At 40.6% G+C, this 23,796-nt stretch overlaps 1 protein-coding gene across 2 annotated transcripts in view; it reads left to right on the forward strand.

Annotated features, from left to right (window-relative positions):
• The first annotated feature begins 15,698 nt into the window (after nucleotides 1–15,698).
• Nucleotides 15,699–23,796, forward strand: part of oxr1a (oxidation resistance 1a) — a 117,458-nt gene continuing 109,360 nt past the window's right edge. The window contains exon 1 of one of the 2 annotated variants that reach the window (XM_026371838.1): nucleotides 15,699–15,779. In XM_026371838.1, the coding sequence (XP_026227623.1) occupies nucleotides 15,763–15,779 (17 nt within the window). In that variant the 5' untranslated portion in view covers nucleotides 15,699–15,762. The remainder of the gene's footprint in view (nucleotides 15,780–23,796) is intronic. The other variant, XM_026371835.1, reaches the window with a different exon arrangement.

A 23,796-nucleotide genomic window follows, 5' to 3' on the forward strand; every position in this document is an offset into this window, starting at 1 on the left:
GTACTTTCCAATTTAACTTTTCATCGCAATTATTTGTGAATCACAAAAGTTCTTAGTTTTAAAAATATTAGCACTTTTCCACTTACTGTTTCAGTGTGTACCAATGAAATCAAAATAAAACATTATTTAAAACTAAATTAATGTTCTTTAGCTTTGCTTTTCTTGGCTCAAAAGCATTTTTCAAATCAACTAGTGTCCTGCAGGGGCCACTGTATCCCACAAACCCACCCATGCTACTACATCATAATGCACTGCACTAACCAACAAAAGCAGTGAATATGCTAATTACCAGCAGACTTTCTTTAAATATAACACAAATTAATGACTAAACATATCAAAAAAGTAAAACATGTTTTGATAAAACCAAGATAGGCAAAGATAATCAGAAACTGGGGCCATGATTGCATATCGCCTTGCTTCTCCTAGGACAGCCAATCAAACCCTCATCATGTCTAATAACACATTTATGGTGGGAAGGACAGCTGCTTCTAAGACAAGTAATATATGCAAATTGCTGTTTTTGTGCAGTCATACTTGTGTGGCACACCAAAGAGGGCTGTCTTGCACCATTCAGGGAATGTGACACCCATACTGATTATATTCAGCATCATTCGCAAAGACCTCCACACACTGCTTGTTGTGAATTGGGCCTGCTGTTTGGCTACGCTCCATGTCTGTAATCATGTTGCACTTTTCAGACACCAGAGAGACATCAGACAATAACACTTAGCAGATTTAGGAAAAGATCCACGTTTCAGGCAATCCGTGACATCAGAAGCATGCCATCAATAAGGGACTATGAGAATTTACTTTTGTTTCCGTTCATAATTCTGAGTTGTATGTTTCTTTACACTCACCATAGAAAGAACAATGCCAGACTTGATTGACCATTTTTCATTAAATGGTGTCTAGACAGAACAAAACCTCAACAATAAACCCTGTTTAGGACATGACTGTTGACTGGAGCCATGTAGTGAATTCATTGGAGTAATTAAAAAGCCTGGCTGGACCAAAATGATGAATGTCAGGTACTGACTCACTGTCGGGCTGCGTGTGTGTGCTGTTTTTGTTGCAGGGTGTCCAGGGTTGATTAAAGCTAATGATGCAAGGCTTTCTCAGCCTCTTGCTTCTGTTCCAGCTCCACATAATTAGGACTGAGAGAAGGATGGTATAATCAGACAACTGTAGTCTCCCTCCACAGTTTGCAGACGCCATTCAAACAAGTCGCTCAGCCCTTGACCTCTATGTGGACTGTCAGCCTGAACAGTGATGCACAGAACACACAGATCTTTTGCTGTCTGCTTCCTCTGGGAAATGAAAACTAAAACTAATTCCATCAAAGATTTAGACTTAATAACAAGATTTGCTACAGTAACAGAAAAAAACTCTGATGATGCACCATGTCCTTGGCTGCCTGACTAAAGGTTGTTATTTGTAGTTTGTCCATTGGATTACTGGACCAGGGTTTATGGCTCTACGCATCTCAGTGGTTGACACATCTCTAAATCAAAACGCCAACCATTCCAACGGTGAGTGAACCCTGAGATTGTCAGGTACAACCTGCAATGCTTTCATATTATTGCATTCTTTGAAATACATAATTCCTCCATTCCTCTATTTCTTGTAACTTTTTTGATAAAGATTCTATCATATCCCTGTTTCATTCAGGATTTAAAGTCTGGTTGATGTTTAATTGTGTTTGGTATTTTTTAATATCAGTGGAATTCCTTATATTTACAGTTCTCACATGATATTTGTAAGTAAAAACTGCTAGAATTAATTGAATCAGTGTTACAGTTCTCTTTGTTAAAGATTGATGTGATACTATTGTGGCCTTCGGCATTGACAGAACAAAGAGACAATGTTCTTTACAGTTTATTGCTTTGTACACTTTGCTGTTCTAATTAGATATTGCTCAAACAACATCTGCCCCCAGTCCTCATGTCACATCTTCACTTTTCTGGTGCAGCGATGGAGCACCATTCCTACAGTGCCAGGTCACCTTGACACCATCTTTGAAATTCAGCACTGAACGCAACAATGCATTCCTTAAGGGCTCCTTTCCCGAACAACAGATGGACCGAGCTGGGACAGCCACTGAAAATGAAGAGCAGTGAATATTAACCTGCTGTTTTGACTTTTCTCACACTCTTCTGCTTCTGCTCTTCCATGTCCAGTTTCTGCTCTCTCTCAGGCGATGTTATTCGCTTTTGTTCTCTGCTTGATCTTAAATGCTGAAAACTGATTTCTTAGAAAGAAACCCCACATCACAGGGGGCACTGACACACAAATACACACAGTCAGAAGAAATGTTACTTCATGTACATGGAATCAAATTGTAATTGAGATAGCATGGCAGGCGGATAAAAAGCCATTTCCTGTTTGTCTTATCTATTTTGTCACAAATAGCAGGTTAACTGGGTGACATTTCCGCGTTGGCATAGCTTTATCACCAAAGGCCATCACCAAATGCTGCTGGGGCATTCATATCTCACAGCATGTTGGTTTGACTTTATTAAATCACCACCATACCGAATGGTCGTGGGATGGTCCAAAGCCCAAAGGAAAACTACTGTGTTAAACAGTAGCTGTGATTTTAAGCCATAGTGAAATGTGGGTCGGTTTGTCATGGTTTGTCTGTTGAGGCACAATTTTTATCCTAAACCAAAATAGCTCATCGGCCACTGGAAGGCTTACCATGACATTTATTTAAGATTACACAGCTTCACAACAAATAGCAGTTGAGAGGAAATGACCAACTGAATGTTGTTCCATGTTGTCGCCAGCATTAGTGACAGTGTGAGACACTCAGCATTAGAAAATGACATCCACTTCACAAAAAATGCAGAAGTTTGGTGTCTAGTGTTAGTTTTAAAAAAATGAAAAAAATGGAAATACTGTATCTTTAAGAGACAGTCCACCTCATTTGTCAACTTTATATTGACTGGACATGAATCTATACCCTCCTTGAAGCCTGAAGTCACATTACATTTTCATTTGAGCCATTCTATTAAGCTTTACCTAACATTAAAGGCAATACACGATATCTTTTCTAAGAAATTCCACCATACTCACAGACAGGAAAGTCACACTTACTCCAATAAGTCACCAGCCAAATTAAATAGTGCCTGGCTGTTTACAGTGACTGTACACACACCTACACTGTAATGAAGTCTCTCTTTATGTAATTTCTGATGAATGGATTTGTTGCTCCATGAATTCTGCATCATGTATTCTGTTTTATATACGAGTCAAAGGCATGGGAAGGTGATAAGGTAAACACAGGATCTTTCACTGACAAAAAACTAACAAATTCCCAGGAAATGCACTGACTCCTTCATTTATTTATGAGTGAATTCTGGGGTGAGTGTAGGCATCACAAGCATCAGTCATCAGGCCTCAGTCTTCAGACTCCATGTGGTGTACATCGATTTTAGCCTCTTGCTGCTGAAGTGCACCATCAATCAATACAGTAACAAGTCTTCATTTATACTTGAGAAATGCAGTTTCCAACTCAGTGGACACAACGTCCTGGCGTTGTCACTGTGGCCAGGGAAGCAGAGGCCAGCTTTGGGTCTCGGACCTCACCTGCCCTACACCTGATACCACAGTGGGTCATGACAAAACAAAGCACATACAGCACCATACAATGTGCAATACAGTACAATACAATGGATTTTGTACACAGCATACATGTATTGTGGATGCTCTTGAGTCATCTTGAAGTCTTTATTGCATTTTCTTCTTTTTACGCACAATAACAAGTTTATAGCACACAGACACAATCCACTTGAAAAGAAGCAGTGGTTTATATGAGACCTTGTGTTCTTCCAAGGCCACACACCTAACAGAAAGCAAAAGCTCAAGGTGTTTTTAATTCATCTCTGCCAGGACTTTTCAGTTGCAGTTGTAGTCCTACAGCATAATGATGCAGCATTTTCACGACAAAATGGAGCTGCTATCTGGAACTGAACCTCATTTATTTCAGTAACAGTCAGGGTTTCAGTCCAGTATCTTTTATGATGCATTGATGACATCAGAAACTGAAGCATGAGACTCACTGTAAAACACACCTTGAATAATTTGCATTGTATAAATACATAAGTAGATATATAAGTACATGCACTTAAGTAGTAAGTAACATAGTAAGTCATAGAGAGATATTATACTTCTCTGACAAAGTAATATTCCACATCTACAATGTGCTGAGTTTGTAAATGGTATTAAATGGTGTATTATAGTAGAACAACCAGCACTTTAATGTTTTCTCCTTGACTTACCTTCTTCTTTACCTCACTTGTAAGTCACTTTGGATAAAAGCATCTGTCAAATGACAAATCGTAAATGTAAATTAAATAAAGCAGCAGTCTACAGTGAGCTCCACTTCATACAATTAATTTAAAGGGAGGTATCAGCACGAGTAAACTGACACATGTGAGCAATAAAACGGTTCTTCTTTGTGTTTTCTCCTCCTGCTGCTGCTGCTGCTGCAGCTGCACCACACTCAGCCCTGCGGTAGCGACATCCCAGGATGACAGCTCTGCCTCCTCTCCACCCCTCGCCTTGCTGGGACGCCTGCTTGGTATGGTCCGTTCCTCCCCTGTCCTACGTCTCACCGATGGTAGTTTCTATTGGGAGAAGGTCAAATGACTCCGCATGTCTGCTGGTGTGTACATGTACATCCCCGCTGCGGCGCACGCCTGATCGAGAAACACTTCCAACCCTTGAGTCGTGCGTCCGAGCGTCTGGAGCTGGCTCATCGCCTTTCAGCCCTCTGAAAGTAAGTAAGCGACGGGCTTCTGTTTTGATATGGCCGGATAAGTGGTTTCCTCCTGGAAGGGTTTCGTGTTTGGAAAGTGTTGGGTTTCCGTGCAGTTGTGCAGCTCGGCAGCCCGGATAGATTAAAAATAGCTCTTTTAGGATGCTGCTTCTTGTGATGCTTTCCAGACGGCGCAGGTGAAAGGGTCGCTGTGACGCGCCGCTGCCTGCAGTTTTAGGTCGTTTAACTTTCATTATACCTCTATTAAGGAGTAGCTTATCGCTTATTACTTGCCACTGAAGTAATGTCTCTGTCCGAAATGTTGAACGTGTATTTATTTTCCATGTAGTGTGAATAAAAAACACAGCAAAAGTAGTGTGGAGCTGCCAGTGGAAATGTTAGTGGAACATAATGGCAGCTGAATAATACAGAGCTAAAAGAAGATAAATATATAAAGCAAGCCTTGTTGTAATGAGTTTACCTCCTAAGGTCTCCTTTAAATGTTATCTGAGGTCACTGTTTATGTGGGGGTGTGGAAAGTTCACTGCTCAGCACCTGCAAAGCTCTGAGGAAGGGAGACTTAATGAAGTGAATCATCAGTGTGTGCCCAAAACTCCCACCCTGCACAGTTGTATGGAGCTAAGCCTATTACACTGTTGCATAATGCAATAAGGTATAGCCCCATCAGGTGAAGAATGAGCTGGCTCCAGGGTGAAATAGGGGGAAGCCTGCACTGTATATTGCCTGGACTCTAATCACTTATATTACCTTCTATTGAGACGTATCAGTCCAAACTAAGCTCAGCATGTTCAGTTATGGTGCCGGGGAGAGCAGCTGTAATGTCCAGAGACACACTGGGCTTTTACCGATGAGCAGCGTAGTTTGATCAAGGTCGACGAGGTGTTGAAGGTCAGTTTATAGCACGGAGAGATGGAGAGGGTGATGACTCCACAAGTCCTGCAGATGAACACTTGTCACAAAATGTCTTGTTTCGTGATGATGATGATGATGATGTTCCGTAGCATGAAGGGTGTAGATATAGCTCATGAACTCTGTGTCATAATATAAAATTATTCTCTCCAGCGGAGCCGTTCCTAAACTTTTTAATCAACATCTGAAGACTCTTATTTTGAAGAACTTTGTGCAATAGATTTAATAGGGTTGCGTTCATTTCAAATGTTTTTATTCCTGCTCGCCTGTTCTGTTTATTGTAGTGGTGAGAATTCTAGTTTTAAGATGCTCTATTTGTTTTTGTTGCTGCGTTTTCATCATTTTAATAAAAAGGAACTAATTCAATTAGTTTCATTAAAAATCTTCATTTCAAGTATTTAACACTTTTCCTTCGATGCTGATAAGCTGAAACTGTAAAGAGGCTTGTTGACCGTAACAAAATTCGGGATCTCCCGGAGAAAGTCATGGTGTTTTAACAGCTGCAACCTCATTAATGCCAAGAAGCTCTGTGCTTCCCTGAGGAATACAGACAAACACTGAACATCAGATCTGACTTGTTGCCAGCCACAGTGTTTCCAGTAAGCATCCTTTGTGGAAAATTAATTTTAGTGTTACGCCGTTGTTTTGTATACTTTACGTGAGGTGTTTCCTTCACTGTATTTATTAAACTGCTTTAACATTAAGCGGATGCTGTTTGAACTTCCACGACATAAAGGAAAATCAGTGGTACTGCACCGTAACCTGAGTGGCTCCATGCAGATATAAGTGGTTCCTTGGGGATTTTGTGGTTTCTAAGTAATGATGTTCAATGTAAAAATTACTGATCCTGCAATAATGCTCATATGAGTCATTAATAGTTCTCATTTGTTCCTAAATTTACCATGTAGCCAGTGAGGAATAGATTTTTTTATGTATTTGTAATACATATGGTTCTCCAGTGGTTCTTTAAGAGCTCTTAAATCAGACAGACCAGGGGAGGGAGTCACCGGTGGAGACAGAGCCGTAAATCTGCTTTTATAACTGGCTGGTACTAATCCACGTTCAAACCCTCACTTGAGCTCAAAAAGCTCTTGAACTTGTTGCCATGAAAAAGAATAATGCAGCACTTCAGGCACAGTGATGTTGTGTGGTGCCACACGAGAATGATAATCTTAAATAATTTAATAATTTCTAAAAGGGGATCTGTCTGCAACGAGTATCACCTTTCCTCTGATCATGGGCCAACGTCAAAACTCTGAAAACTCCTGAATTCAATTTTAAATTATTAGAGTAAAAACATACTGAAAGTATCAAAAGTAAAATAACTTATTATATGGATATAGTTGGACCCATTCCAGTACAATAACAGTATACTATTAGATTCTTGATGCATTCATGTTACACGTTATAAATGTTGCAGCTGGTAAAAGTGGAGCTGATTTTAACCATTTTATGTGCCACCAGGTACTTAAGGTTTATATTAATACAGCATCATTTATTTGGATACATTTTGTTCAACTTGTTTACCGTGGTATTTATTTTATGAAAACTGCTAAAACATTTTTTTGAATAGTATAAAATTGTGTTGTTGTAGAGCTTTAAAAGAAATAGAGAGGAGGACAGGCTGACAGACAGGGAGTTGAGGGAGGGAACGAGGGAGGTCCACAAGAAAGCAATTAGATAATGACAAGGGCAGTGACACGGTGATTTGTTTCCTTCAGTTGTAATGTGATTCCAGGAACCCAGCTGAAAATGAATTTTAAGGCTTCCAAGAAATACACTCTTCCACCATAATGCTTTATGGATCCATACCAGCTTCACGTTATTTACAAAGAAGATCCAGAGCTTTCCAGGCACCATGATGCTTTTATTCCACTTTGTTGTTTCTGTGCGAGGTGCAGTTTGTGACACGTGTCAACAAGAAGGTTCCACAAAGTCGTGACGGTTTTTATGTTTGGCTCTAAAATCAAGCTGCGATCCTGCAGCCAGACTGTGGGACATAAAGCGGGCTTCATCCCGCCCTCCCTCGCTGTGGTATAAATACCCTGAGGAACGATTTGTTTTCTCACCCCTCTCTGTGAGATTTTCATCTCTTTAGTGTGGCTCCCTCTCTATTTCCCACCGTCTAATGATCATAATCTCAAAAGACACTTACGGAGCATTAACATCCTCAGCAGCCCTCTCGGTAACTGAGCAGGTGAACAATAGGCGAGGACGAACATGCAGTGGTCGTAGGATTTAGCTGACATGGTAGTGGGGCGGGCTTGGTCTGGCTCCATAATGGCTTTACCTACAAACTGTAAACAGCAGCATGGGACTGGGTGGAGGATTACAGAGGATTTGCCATGCTAAGCCAGAGGAACCGAGTCCAGTGACCCCCTTCATACCTCTTCCTCCAGCTCCTTCTCTCTTGAGCAGAGCAACAAATCATCCTCTTCATTCCTGTCCTCCCTGTCTAGTTGGTGCCTGATCATTGGGGGTTGACGACTGATTTATTGATCAGATTGAGGGTGGTGTTGAAGCTCTTTGAATGTTAAACTGATTAAATATGTTTCCTTTAAAACTTGTTTTTTATTGTTTTGTTTTGTTTTTTCTTTTTGTACTCACACTCAGGCCAAATATTTCTGACGACATGTCTGCAAATTTAAATTGAACGACAAAACTTATCATCCAGATAGCTGTCAGGGTAAATTAAGGACATGAGTGAACACCCCCACCCCATTCCCTTGTGAGTGAGGTGTTAATGTGACAGCCAGATGACATACATCAAAAAACCTGCGCCAAGTAACTTGATGTGAAGGAGGCAACTCTGTCAGCAAACTAAAATCTGATTTGGCGCCATCGCTTAAGTCAAGCGAACGCTGCCTTTGGTTCCACTTTGGGACACTACTTGAAAGCTAATTGAATCAGAGCAAGGGGATGGGGTCATTTTTGACTGACACTCCACGGGCATTTGTCTCTGTCAGCCTAATATCACGCCGGGAAGTGACTCAGCAGTCCCCCGACCCAACTGTGCACGGCTTTAACTCAAACTGACAGTGTTCCAGCTCCTGTACATAACTAGCCATGAGCTACTCTGCTGGAAAGCTGAGGTTTTCTCGCTCTCTCTCCTTTTTTTTTTTTTTAGCACCATTGTCATCATCATCATGCACAGATTCGGTGCATGTAGAGACCTCAGGACCACTCACAGACAGAAATAGATCAACTCAAGAAGTCAAAGGCTTAATTCTGAAGAAGATATTTTCTTGCTGTAACTTATTCTCATGGGGCTGTGATGTGATGTTGTCCAAGAAAGCAAGTGCAGAGAGTCATCATAGGAGAGAAGAGAAGAAGCTGTTATTTGTCATATGTCACATTTACATGTTACAATGAAATCCGTCATCTGCGTTTAACCCATTCCCCTGGGGGGGAGCAGTGGGCAGCCACATACAGCGCCATATTATAATATTTCAGATATTTATTTACTAATGTACATTCAGGAAATAGTGTTATACATATGGGCCTAAGAAATTAAAGTGTAATTTCGTGTTATTTGCAGATGGGACTACCATCACAGTGTAACAACAAAAACCATTTGGATCAGTCTCTACCCTCATATACAACTGTTAGGAGACTGGTGTTCTACAGTTAGGTTACGCTATGATGCCTAAGCCAGCTGCATTTAGCCAAACTATCACTTAGCAGGAGAGAGCCACAAATGTAAATGTATTTCATTGATACTGTAGACAGTACACTGTCTAAATGTAACGCTGGACAGATGTTGATCATGAAATAATGTAATTAAAGCTTAAAAACGCACATTGTAGTTTTTCCATTTCAGTTTCATTTAAAATAACCACCCTCTGTTGCCTGTAGAGAGTGTAGTGAGTGGTTTTCTCTTTTATTGCTGATAACTATTGGTTATAAATAAATAATCAAAATAATAAAGTAAATGAACATATTTCCTAGTTCCAAGTTCTGTTCCTAGCTGATCTCAGAGAAACGAGTTAATTGGACATTTTGTACTGGCGTCTGCTGTCTCCTATAATAGGCTATCTACTGTATTCACTTTAACTTTCAAAAATTAATTCACAGACAAGTGAGCTTGTTTTAGAGGCACACTTTTCTTTACCTAGTTATGTTGTGTTCTAAATTCATTATTAGACTGGGTTCTTACTGTTCCATAAAACATATTAAATTAACCCGGACAGTGTGAGCTCATATTCTGTTTAGTGCAAGTGGTAATTTAACAAACATTTATAGTCTCCAATATTTCAACCATATTGCTGGATTTCCCACAAGCATAGATTGCAGCTCTAATATCACCCAAAGCATGCCTAGTGTAAATGAAATGGTTCAGGCTAAAATGAGCTCCTGGTGCTCTATTAGATGGTGGAATACGCAGTAAAGCTGAGATATCTTAGTTGCAGTGAGCCCCTAAACATGTTAAGGGTATTATTTTACATTCATAATTTATTTATTCAGCTTTTCTGTCCAAATCAACCCAGTTATTAAAACAATTTCCAAGTTAAACAGTTTCAGTACAGGAGAACAATTAAGGTTATGCAGTGAAATCGAACAAGGTGAATCCATTACCCCTTTCCATTGACCACACATTGGGAAAATTACATTGTGACTGTGAACAGTCCAACAGTGACACTGCTGACCTGAGGCACAGTACCGAGCTCCTCTGGGAGACGCAAATAAAATACCTCTGAGAAGACAAAAACTATGCATCACAACAATTAGCCCAATGCAAATATGGGAATCAAAAATAACCAAGAAAGGTGTTTGTTTGTTGCCCAGTAATTGACTGAGCTTTTCCCTAATGGCACTGTGTTTCCTGCCAGGCTAACGCGACCCCTATTAGTTCAGGAAATATGCTACAATCAGGCTTTGTGTGCGCTGCCAGACACGGCCAAGGAGATGAACTGAGGAGAAAGGAAAGATGAGGTAATATAAGGGCAGAGATGTAAACAGTGGTTAGGTATAGACTATGGGACAACCAGGGGACGGGAGTGAAGGATAGAAGAATAGAAGATGAGTCATATCACCACAACAAACAGGGACATAATTAAAATGCCACTGCTGCTATTGGATGCACAGATGTTAATTTTTTTATTTATTTATTTATTTTTTTGGTGGCCTGAATAGGAATCCAATACTCACTTTATTAGGTGCAGGAGGCATTTTTGCATACTGACTGATCTGCAATTGCATGGTGTCAGAAAACAGCTCCGTATATTCAGTTATGCACAAATCAACAGTTCGTTCAGTCTGTTTTTTCATGTAGTCATCATCTGAACAGAAAATAGACTTGCATTGCTGGAAAATGATATTTCAGCTCTACCTCTTATATTACATGCCCAGGGTTGTGTTGTTTTCTTTCCTCTGTGCATCTTCATGGGTGTTACTGATTTAGCTGCATGCTGGGCCAGCTAATCCTGCCCCTGATCAATACTCCACTTCTGCTCACACTCTGGATTTCATCCAGGATCCAGCACAGCCGATGTCTTTATTTACCTTCTCTTCTCGTCAATCATACACAAACCCAGGGGCAGGGAAAAGTGGAATTTCCAGTGAAAATAGCATGCAGTAACAGCATTTACTGTGTTTGACCTTGCCTTGCATTTGAAAATCTGTATTTGCAGCTGGTTTTGTTAAGAGTGCACTCTATACACTACATTCTTTAGCTCCTCCTTGTCTTGTCAACCCTGAGTTTAAAGCTGCATGTGAACACGTCACCTCTGTGTCATTGCGTAGTTGGCATCTCTCTGCAAAAGTGCAGACCGGGCGATACCTGCTGTCCCGGTGTCTGAGAGATTTGCCTCAGTCCATTACATGCTTGGGTGCTGATAGTGTTTGTCAGGATGCTCTGCATGCCTGAAGACAATTAAGCTCAAACACAAGGCTGGTTAAATGGAGCTCAGCATGAAAAACATCCTCAAACAAGGTTCTTTTGCCATAGAGGTGCAAGTGAAGAAGGTCCATTCATGTCAGGGGGGCTACAGGGCTCCTGTGATGCACTGTTGTGACATATATTTGTACATACAGTGGTAATAGTGCAGAAAGGACTATAGATGGAGATACATGTAGTTGCAAATGTGCTGTTAATGATATTCTCCACTTACAGTATGTTTTATTTCCACAGATACCAGTTTCATCTGTATTTTATTTTCGTCAGCATCTGAGTAGTGTCTGGTCAGAGTTGTTAGAATTCATTAATTCTAACGGATGTAAGAAGTGGATGTAAAGTGTTGAGATGTTTTTGTTGGATTTGGCACTATATAAATAAAGTGACTAAATTAAAGTTTTAAGTACTTTTCCTGAAGTTAAATGAAACACAGGCTTTGTCTGTGTCATTGAATCTGCTGACATAAGACAAAGCCATCTCTGGTGGAAGTCCCTTAGAAACACTAACTAGTACAGGCTATCTTAGATAAAATGATCTTGTTGCTCGCCAAAACTAAAGGCCTCTGTTACAGTGGCTGCCATCAGTCTACCATCAAGAGAACACTGAACAAGAACTGTCAAATATGACATGAAAGTGCATTTCATGTCATATTTGACATGAAATCTGGACGTGTGTGGCTGTTTAGGAGCTCAGCTGTGTCCACACCACACTCAGATACATGTGGCTTACCAACAAGAATGTGAACCATCAACACCAAAAGATCTGATCTGATACAAAAACCTGAATTGTACATTAAGGGTTCGGAGTTAGTATTAGTATTATTAGTTAATTTTATTTGTTACCATTATTGCTCCTTCCTCCACTCCATCAACTAACCGTAGGTTATGTCTTACCCTGGTGGGAAGTTATTGTTGTCACTCCCTAGTCCCTGCTGCACTGCCCTTGGTGTATAGGGAGTGACAGTGCAAGAGCCTAGACAACCAACGTCGACTCTACAAATGCTTTTAGCAAATATAAGATAAAAGCTTCTGAAGGCAGGTTTGTGAGTTACGTGCGTGCCTTCAGAGATTGGAGAAATTTTGAGAATGAAAGAAAATGCCAGACTTGAATTAAATAAACTAAATTCTCCAAAGTGAAGCACCTGGGCCCATTTCAGGTCATGCTTTGAACTTCAGTAGCCTTTATTTTCTTGTCTAGTTTCTTTTTATTTAACTGTAAACTTCTTTACAAAAAGTAAGTTATTGATTTGTTCCTCTGCCCACTGGCACTTTCAACTGGCCTCACATGTTAGTACCAAATGTCTATAGGAATTTTCAGTTTTTGTCATGGTTCCATCTGGACCCTTGAAAGCCTGAAGGTTTGTTGTTATGTTTTCTGAGGGCAGCACTGGGTTTGGTGAAACACTCTGTGTAATCATGGTAAAGTCCTGCAACGCTGTGACGAAGGGAAGGATGACTCACATTTGAACAGCAGTGAAAAAGGAAATTATCTCTCTGCACACCCTGGGCTCTGAATCTTTCCTCAGATTAGATAAACTGTTTGCTATAATGAAATTGAATATTTTGCAATAATTGGCTTTCGCTGTGCAAGTACCTGCATCCCTTAATGACAAAGTATTTCTCTATCTCGTTAATGTCTCCCTGATGCCATATGGTATGAAATGATTTAGATGGGCACTAACAGAGCCTGTTGAGACGCTCAGACATTTTTCTGTGGGTGGGTGCTGCCATGAAATGATGCAGAGACATTGACGGTCCCAAGAGGATGAATCCTAGTGATGTTGGTCATCCCCTGACGTTTGCTCTAGCACTACAGTGAGAAGGAAATTCGTGGTTCTAAAGAACAAGTAGACTGTTCGTCATTGTCTTTTTTAACTGGCATCAGATTTATGTTGTTATAAAGAAGGAATAAGGTCTTTAGAAATACTATCTATAATACTATACTAATACTACTAGTGTCAATGTTGGACTGACGGCAGCCTGGAAGCGAGAAAATATGTATCCTGTAGCTCCATGTAATGTGACTGTAATCGAACCCTGTAGATCACACCAGCATCTAGACCAAAATGACATTTGCTGCTACATTTACATGCTCTTTAATGTGCTGAGCAGCTAAAGATCAGTTATCTAGCCTGGAAACGTATGGCAGCAGTTCACTTTTCCCCAGCGAATGTTTGTTTGGAGGTTCGTTGATAAGTTAATGGTCCTTAATATGGTCCTTGTCAAAATGACAAAGTAGTGCAAAGGTCATGGGCTCCAATTTTGTTAAGTTTAGTTTTTTCATAGCACATACTGTGCATGTTGTAGTAGATAAAAGCATGTAATTTCATGTTCCCTTTAAGGCCTTTTCATAGTTACCACCCCCAGACTGATGCATACACTCACAATAGAAACTGAAATTGGGGTTGAGTACAAAGACACGCTCTACACATGCGCTGCAAAACATGATGTCAACCTCTGACAGCAGGGTAAAAGCGACAAGAAGAGGGCCTTTATTTGCAGTATTTGGATAAACATCAGAAAGGAAAAAGTGCAGAAACTAACACAGCACATGTAACCACTGGATTGCATAACCGTCATTAAGAGGAACCAAAGAAACAGTGGATACTTAGGGTACAGGAAAAACAAATGCACATGGAAGTACACACAGAGGCTGCTCGGAGCTTCACAAGCTCGGACAGGTGATGAAATTTACACCATGCATACTCTAGTAGACGTGGATATGGAAAGCATATTAACTTTTTAATTGTTTTTAATGCAAATGGGAATATGTTAGCTAAACATAAGCATCTAAATAAATGTTTCTCTCTTATGGCCTCAGAGCATCATTAGCATGGCTGTAGTTTTTCTGGGTTTTTTTTTTGCCACCCTTAATGGAGCGTTAAACTGGTGACAAACTGTTGATAACACATTTTACCCCTCTCTGAAAAGTTTGTTTGGTTTGGCTTCTAAAAGTGAGACTGCCCTAATCCTTAATCTGCATAATTGGATTATGAAGCATACGTCATACCTTGAAACCAAAGCACAGTCCGAATTCATCTGAACTGCAGGCTGAATTTAAAATTTCATGTCGGCAAGAAATGAAATAATACAATTTTGTGCTGTCATTGTCTGTTCTCATGGAAGGCACAAACTTCATCTACAGTGCCTAGGTTACTCGGTTTAGTGAGTCCGTCTGTGGTCTCCATGTCACCTGAATGAATTGTCAGGTGTTTCCAGCGTCGCACCACTTTGTTAACCTTTATGGCTGCTTATTCAGCTCCCCTCTGCTCCCTGCCAGAGTGTAGGAGAGCGGGAACACACTCCAGGTGTTATAAATGAGATGAGATGGTGTGCACGCGTGTACGCGCTTGTGTGTCTAACTGATGGAGGGGAGAAGACGGTAGATGGGGCCGAGGTGGGAGCTTTAATCACCCCATTCTCCCTCGCTTTCCTTGCCTCCTTCCCTCTGGCCCTCCACTCATCTCATTACAGACAGGAAAGGGTGAGAAGTGAGGCCTGCATAGACCTCGGCATTAATTATTGAACCCTATCTTCTTTTTCTCCAGCTCCTCCTCCACAGGCTCTGATAACCTTTATATAAAAGAGCAGAGGCTAACTCCCAGCCGTTATACAGTGTGGGAGGTACAGTATAGCACACACTTATAGAGCACCCAGTTTGGGGACTGTTCTACTTAACGGCCTGCATGTGACATGTTTGCCGACACAAGCAGCTATATGGCTGCTTCCATTTAATTGCAGTTTAATTGTTCCTCATTGCTGCAGTGGAGCTTCAGTGCTAATTAATTCCATTGTGTTTTTAAATGGATGTTGCTGTGGTGAGGTACTTTTTAAAAACTGCTATTTGAATCCATGCTTTGTCTTTGTCATCGTGGCTGAGTTACGCCCTGCCCCATTGCCTCCTGCCGTGCCCAGTCAATTTGACTCGCTCAGCTGGAGGCCAGCTAATGGAGGTTGTTAGGTCATTGTGGCCAAGGGATCCAGACAACTTGAGGGCAACTTGACTGTGATGCTGAAAATCTCACTCTTATGTCCTTCTGTCCCCTGTCTTGTTTTGTGTGTGTGTATATATGTGTGTGTGTGTGTGCCCCTGTGTGCATGCTCCATGCAGGTTTGAAAAGTCGACATCAAACCTTGACCCTTCCAGAGCCACTGAGCAGAAGAAAGAAGACTCTGCCAAGATGTTCAGCACCAAAAGGTCAGCACAGTGTCGCTTCGGATCTATTCTTATTCGCTCACAACAAAAATGCTAAATTCTCGGGGCATTTTAAAATGCATTCTGCTGATAATGTCTGACATGTCTGGTCATCTGCGTTCCACAGATGTCATTTGATGTGAAAAGACACTGATGTGAAGAAAGTTGATGGTTGACTTTGGTTCACAACACAGGCAACATTCTCCTTTCATTGTCTGCTCAGGGTACATTAACATACTGTCATTTGAGACAGTGTCTTAATCACTTCTACATGTTTTAAATTTCTACTTTTAGCTACCACATTTCTAAATACTGTAGATTGCCACAGAGAACCCTTTAAACATAAGTGTAAATACTCCCTGAGACTTGGTAGGAAATTAAGGAAAGCCAGTCTGCAGTGTTCCTTGGTTGTGTGTACATTCTCTATTTTTAATGTGGCCCGTGGTAGCGTACACTACTACATAAATCATTTATCACTTTGGCTTTTCTGGATGTTGACTGCAAGGTAGAAGTGGTCACGTTGTTTAACCAGTATGTGTAAGTTGGGTTAACTGGTTCACACCAAAATGCTTTTAGTTCTTTCTTTACTTTCGTGTTATTTTAATCTGAGGTTCAACCGTTCACAGATCAGGTCTTAAGCACTGGATACATTAGTGAGGGCAGCCCATTCATCCCCCCATTGAAAACACATTAGGTTTTCTTAAATAATTAATTTCACAAATTCTAATATAACAGTAAATCAATATGGTTATAATGTGTAGACTTATTACCTTTTAATCTAATTTTGTTTCCACAGCCTTCAGCTATGTAACCTAAAGGGAGGTCCTCTGCAGAAGTTGCAGCTTGCTTACATTTTTCATCAGGAAATCACTCATTTATTATTTGTTGTGTGTGGACAGGCCATTATAGGAGAAACAATTTTACTTATTTATTTTATATGTAATGGTGCATACTGTCCATATTGTTCAGAAATGTGACAGTTTTTTCTATCTGGACTTGTAGCATAATGTTTATCATACAGAAATCACATGAAAATACACTCCCCCATAAAGCCATTTCTTATCATAGTGTAGCAATCAGTGAGCTCTGGACCTCTTCTCATGTTGTAGTGGTGTGCATTGGGCTCTGAATCTGAGGAATTTGGAGAGTGATGTGTGTGTTTTTAATCACTTTGTTAAAGCCAGTAATACACAAGCAAAGTGCAAGAAATCGATTAAATATTGTGTTTGTTTGCAGTGTGGCAAATGTCCAGCTAACTGGCTGCCACACTATGTGCAAACTGGGACATGGGTTTGTTTATCACTGTGTTGCATCACCTGAAGGAACTCAGTTGGGTTTTTTTTTTTTCATTCTTGCTTGATAAAAGATTTTAGCTGCTTAACATCCAATCATTTGTTGTATTTTCTCTTCATAATTCACCAATGAGTGACAGATCTGGACTGCAGACAACCCAGTTTAGCACCTGGACTCTTGCTACAGAGCCAGGCCGTTGGAATACATGCAGAACGAAACAACCAAGACCTTTCCTGAAAGAGAAACAACTATGTTGCTCTAAAAATCTTTTTGCACATTTGACATCACTTGAAGTGTCTTTCTGTTGCTTTTCCTTAGGTTTCCTCCATTTCTTTCCCATTATGGTTTTGTTTGGGGGGATGTTTTTCCTTATTAAATTCAGTGGTCTAAGGGCAGAGGTTGTCGTTGGGGAGCTCATGTAAAGTCCACAGAGGCAAGTTCACCTTTAACATTATGTGACGTTAATGTGTTAGTTTGACTTTACAATATTGATCAATTAGCTTTTATGCTGATGTGAATCACAATTGCTATTGTGTATGAAAAGTGCTATGTAGGTAAAATTGTCTTGACATTATGGTATAGTAACTGTACTGTATCATCATCAGTATCACCATGTTGTAACAGTAGTGAAGCATATATTTCTTATATACACAATAAAATATATCTAAATACACAAAGAAGGCAAACTGAGCAGCAAAAATCAAATAACCAGTAATACTAAAAAAACAAAACATTACAGTTTTTTTCCAAGTCTCTTTGCAGATCGTCAACTGGTAGAGATGTTTTTGTGTTTTTGTCTTTTGCCCGAGGGCAGGCAGCTTTAATCTCAGTCTGTTAAACTGAACCATCAAATGCATATTTAAGATCCTTACACAGGATTCCCATTAGAAGACAGCAACACACGGTTATAGAAAGACATGTAGATGCACACATGCACGCACCCTGATCTATTATGTGTAGCTGAGCTCTTCTTAATGATGCCACATGGTGAAATTAGACTTACATTAACCTATCGAGTCTTGAATTACTCTGACAAAGATGAGCTGCCGCTGCAGTGCTACTATTTGATAGCCACACCTTTGCAGACAAGGTACGGTAAATAAAGTTGATTCAGTCATTTGAAGTTTGTGTATCATCAGGACTGGATGACACGAAGAATAAATGCATATGTGTACAGGAGGTTAAGGTATTGTTGTGTGATGGAGACTGCGTGCTGCATCCATCCATCCAGCTGTCGCTTCGCATTGTGTGTGATCATCATACTGTGGGTTAGGAGATGATTAAACCACGCCAGCTCTACATCTTCAGGGAGCTGCGTCAGCACAGTCGATGACACGGATACGCTCAAAAGTGACTGTAACAGGCTGCCATCTTGAAATTCAAATACTCCTAAAGCTCGTTCACATTTTTGCTGAATGTGAAACAAAGCATTTTTCCTCCCGCTGAACTGCTGAACGAAACATAAAGTGGCTGTGGAGATCCGTGCGTCTGTCAGAAATTGCTATGCGCAGTCGTGGGTTTATCTGTGGGTTTTTTAATATTGGTTTTTCTCCTGGGCTCCCTCGATGCACTGCCAGTAACACCTACATACAATGAAAGAGCGCAATTAAGCCTTTCATTAAAATTGAATCAGTCCAACGTCTTAACGTAGCGGTTTACTTTTGATTTGAATGAAATGCATTGTGCAACCGAAGCGCAGATAATAAATTCAAAGCATTAGTACTTTGCTCTTTAACTTTGTTTAGTGAACTCTCCTCCTCTGATGTGAACTGTTTCACTATTACAGATAAACTGAGAGTACAGCATACGCACAGCCTGATTGTTTGTGTGTACGTATGCTCATTGAAATGGAACTGGAGCGCTGTTAATCTGAGTGTTTGATTCACAGTGAGAACATTTATGAAGTGATGCATTGGTGCTTTGATTTGACTTACTTCATAAAAGCTCTCCTGTGCTACAGCGTCTTCTGCTGGCTCTCATTTATCTGATCTGTAATGAAGGAGCGGTTTACTTTTGGTTAAACGTAAACTCAGTCATAAGCTCTACTCTCATAATGAGAGTTGGCAGATTAAGAGAAGGTTGCCACTCTGTAGCACTTGACTTGTTCAGCCACGTTCTAGAGGGCTTCATGTTTTTCACATTGATGCGAGAAATAACACGATTTAAGAGTCGTTTTTTTCTGTAACCTGTCGGTCTCATCCATGAAAGTTGGGAGCATAATCCTTGTAGCTTCATAATTGCTTCTACATTTTGTGACCACCAGTGTTTCGAACTTTGGGACTTTCTCACTTCTTTAGCAACCCTTTTTTTTTTACAAAATGCCTATTGACCAATCCGACCTAATTCTTCTCTCTTGAAGAGAGCTGGTAATATTTTGCTCTCACGTTGACATGGATCCCTGCGGTAGAGCAAGTAGAGTAAGTGTGCATACCTAACAACCAATCACTTATCTCCATCATATATCCAGGAAGTGCTCTTTTATTTGTTGTCAGTGATTTAACTTGTCATTTTAGGCTTGATCCACTCTCTGATACATAAATGCATGAATGCAGAATGAAGCGATACTGCTCCGACATCCTCGCAATCAGCTAAATCTGCAAAGCTACATAAATTAACAATCACTAGATGACTTTGCTTAGTTAGGTTAGTCAGGAACGTGAGCTGCCAGTTCAACCATGTTATCCAGACCCATTATGTAATGAAAATAAAAGGGAATGCACCAGAACTGTCGTTATAATCACAAAATTTTATCTTTAACCAAATGACTCATCGATTGTGTAATAATGTAAACTTCAATGTTTGCCTTCACTTTCATTTCAAGAGTCAAATTGTGGGTTGTTTACGACCAGTGAAAAAACCAAATTGACAAACACTCAAGCAAAGATTAGTTCAGTGTCTATTTTTGTCAGTTCTTCAAGCAAAAAAAGGTTTGAACCAGCGTGGGCGGACAAGTTCTCAGTTCAATATCTAGAGCAATGTTGTTGCCATGTTGTTGACAAGTATATGCTGACTGCACGGGTGCACTATAGTTGTGTTTCAGCTGTAGGGTTTATCCACATAATCCACAATAATGTATGGGATTCTTCATTTATCAGTTTGTACCTTAATAGTGCATGGTTCTCACAGCTCTAGCACTTTACATGTGCAGGTCAGTGTCAGTTTGACTCCAGATTTCCAGTTAGAGTCTCTCAGCATTATCTTCCCTGTCACAAAGAGTCATTCGGGTTCTGTCCTTGTTGTCAGCCATGTTTCTAAACCAGCTCCTCCCAGCTGCTTTTGGAAGCTGCCGGGATAGAGTCAGGGACAGGAACAGGAAATAACTGTCTACTACTGCGCTGGCAGTACAGCTCAGAGATCTTGGAGAGACAGTATGAAGGTGTCATGACTGGACCAGTAATTGCTTTCAGTGGGAGCTGTAATGAAATTACTGCAATATGAGTTGGACTCATTAGTGGCAAGATGGTGGACTGAAGAGGGGTTTTCTGCAAATCTATCCACAGCTTTTCCACCCAGCACAACTAGTAAGTGAGCTATGTATATGTACATATATACAGTAATGTGGAGTGTCACATTATAGTGATACATTGTGGAAAGGTGCCTTCCTGACGTAGCTTCGCCGGATGACTCATCGCAAACAATAAAAAAGTAAACACCTTTATTATTATCTGTCATACTCTCTCATTATATGCACAGTTTGTCCTTGGCATACGCTTCTGTCATCATGACATGGCGTGGACCTGCACCGCTGCCCTCATCTATACAGTGATCAACATGTCACATCCTCATCAAGTGAGTTTAGCTTATAATGACACATTAGTAATTACAGTCTTAACAAAGCATTAGATCTGACATTGACCCCCATCCACCACCCCCACATCTCCTGACCTTCATATGGAGTAATTGGATATCTGACTGTCTCCAGGTCTGAGCTGTTGATCGACATCAAGGGGCCTTGCACTTGATTACTTATGTATGCGGTGGGAAGAGAATGGTGTCTGGGGAGTAGAGTGCATGCTGGGATGTGTTAACCCCCCGCGAAGGCCTGCTGATCCAATCATGATGAACAGCCTGCCATCCCGACGCCGTGCACTGACTCTCTCTTTGGACTGACCTTGAGGTGTGGGAACAGTGTAAGCGATGACTCATGTATGCATGAAAGCAAGGCATTCAAAGGCATTATCCAGCTTGCACTTTGAGGACTAATGTAATACACAGCAGGTTAGGATGTGCATGATTGATTTTAGTTGATGATAGTTGAGGTTTTGCATTTAATTATAGCATGGACATGAAAAATGCTACTTTCTAAGAAGCTGGCAGGTGTCCATTATGATCGAATCATCTTTGTAAAGCAGTGCAGAAGGTACATTTTCATTATGTTGAACCTCAGATGTTACTGCCAAAAAAGTGAATCTGTCTAAAGAGAAATCAAAGTTGGTTGTCAGGTTTCTGGTGACAGTAACTAATTGATAATAGAGCAAATCTTCCTTTCTAGTTCAACGGTCAAACTGGGCGTGTCAGACAGACAGAAGGGCCAGAAGATCAGAATGCAATGCAGCTCAAGGCTATTTGTCTTTTCAGCAAGTGACAGCGAGTTCTTCTCAAGTGGAGTTTAAAACGTGAGAAGATAATACGCTCTCTGAGATGCCACGAAATCATGTAGTGAAGTAGGCTACGTGAGAAAGCGTGCGATCACACATCATAAACATTCACAGGCCTCTGATGGCAGTGTTGAGGAGTGTAAGAACAATGCGGACACGATCAGTATCTTGGCTTGAGACGTCCAGAATGGTCTCTGCCCGCGCTGCTTAGCTCAATGGTGCAAATGGGAGCTCAGTTTACATCAGCCAATCTTCAGCGCAGCAGGTCCCATACGTAGGAAGTGACAGCATCAGTAACAGAGCCCGAGGACTCCTAAAGTCTGCGGGAAAGTGATGAGGTGAGGACTTTTTTTTTTTTTTTTTTGCTGACACAGGGAAGAGGGAGGTATCAAGTGTCAAGGGCCACATTACTTCCACTGTGTTTTCCTGGTCCTAAGCAGAATAAGACTGGATAAATATGAAGTAAAAGTGTTTCTATGTCTCACTGTACATTCTGCTCCAGCACATATTTACCTGTTGATGATTTAAATACCATTACCACCTTTATAATGCCTTTTGATAGTAAATGTCACTCAGTATTATCTGATTAAGCTTTCACATTGCTTTGTCCACTTCAAATGCACAAGTCAGTTTCTGTGCATAATGAAAGAATGGGTCTGATTAAATTCTCCTATTAATGGAAGGCTCAACCGCTCTATTGATTTCACATGCTATTTAAAGAGAGTTTGTGCTTTTAGTTTGGAGATGAACAGAGCGTTGGTCGATAATCAGTGGCCAAAGATGAACTCATAGCTCCTGCTGTGCCCTGACACACAGATCACCAGCAGAGCAGTGCAGCATATGAACTGAAGAGTTTTATAGTCTGTTATATGGATAAGATGACACTTATTGTATTTGTGGAGGTTGAGGATGAGATGAGGTTACAGCTTAATGCAGCTTGTCAGTATTAAAATACTGGCCTCTTGTGCTACACCCTCTCCTCTAATCAGCAGAACAATAAACGCCACCATGATAACAGCCGATGTACTTCCTGATGTAGCTTTGCCGGACGAGACTTTCTAAAAGGGACGGCCTTGGTTCATTTCAAGTGCACTCTCACAACTTTCACAGCAGATTGTCTCCTCCTGCTTAAATCAGAGTGAAGTTCAGATTGGTGCTCTTTCTGTTCTGATGAAAAATGGTTGGAACAGCAGACCTGGCCTTTTTCACTCTGTAATTTTCATAAATAGTGGCCTCCGCGGATGCACATGACCCACCAATATGTTCTGTGTTCTCTTTTATTCTGATGTGGGTTGGAGCTGTCAGGGGAAATGGGAGCAGTTATAAGAGTAATTGTGGCACTCAGATGTGAGAAACCAAAACAAACTGCAACCACTCTCAGTAGTGTAGACGCAGATGTAGAAAAAGCTGAAATGTTGGAAAAGCGTTTAGTGATGCTAGTTTTGCAGCAGTTGTTGCTACACAAGCAAGGGATGATCCGTATTTCTGCACGACCCCCAGCTTGCTGTGCATTCAACTCGTTGTACCCCTCATTGCCAGTTTCCATGAAGTTAAAATAAAACTAATTTGTTCTATTTAGCATGGCATGATCACCAAATGTACCCCATATGTAATCTTTGCTTTGACTACGTGTTTAAAATAGGATACCAGCGTTAAAAATGCTCCAAACCATTCCTTTAAGGCCTACATCTAAAATGTGTTGCTGGAAACCGCTGGTAAGAAAAGAGTTTTGAATTCATAGAGAGGACTGCAGGATGATATTCTGTGTGTGGCTGTCACTTTGAGTGACCCTTCATACATTACACAAAGTAATTGGCTCCATTGTTCATATAAAAATATTCATTAGTGCAGCTTTAAACATTTATCTGAGCAATCATCTTTTTCAGATGTGAATGCAGAAATAATTTGGTTCTCTTAGCTGCTCTGTTTTGTTGTTGTTGTTACAGGACTCGTTTTAATGCTTCACCAGAATGAATATGGTCGATGCTGACACATGCTGTGAAGCATGAATGTGTCATATGATCAGACGCTGTCCCCATTATACCCAGCGCATGTTTGTCTTTATTCATAACACAGTGTTCTCGAGCAGTGGGCAATCAAACTGAGTGGCTGGGGATGGAGTGCTGTCG

This window comes from Anabas testudineus, chromosome 16, assembly GCF_900324465.2.
Source record: "Anabas testudineus chromosome 16, fAnaTes1.2, whole genome shotgun sequence".
Taxonomy (NCBI): domain Eukaryota; kingdom Metazoa; phylum Chordata; class Actinopteri; order Anabantiformes; family Anabantidae; genus Anabas; species Anabas testudineus.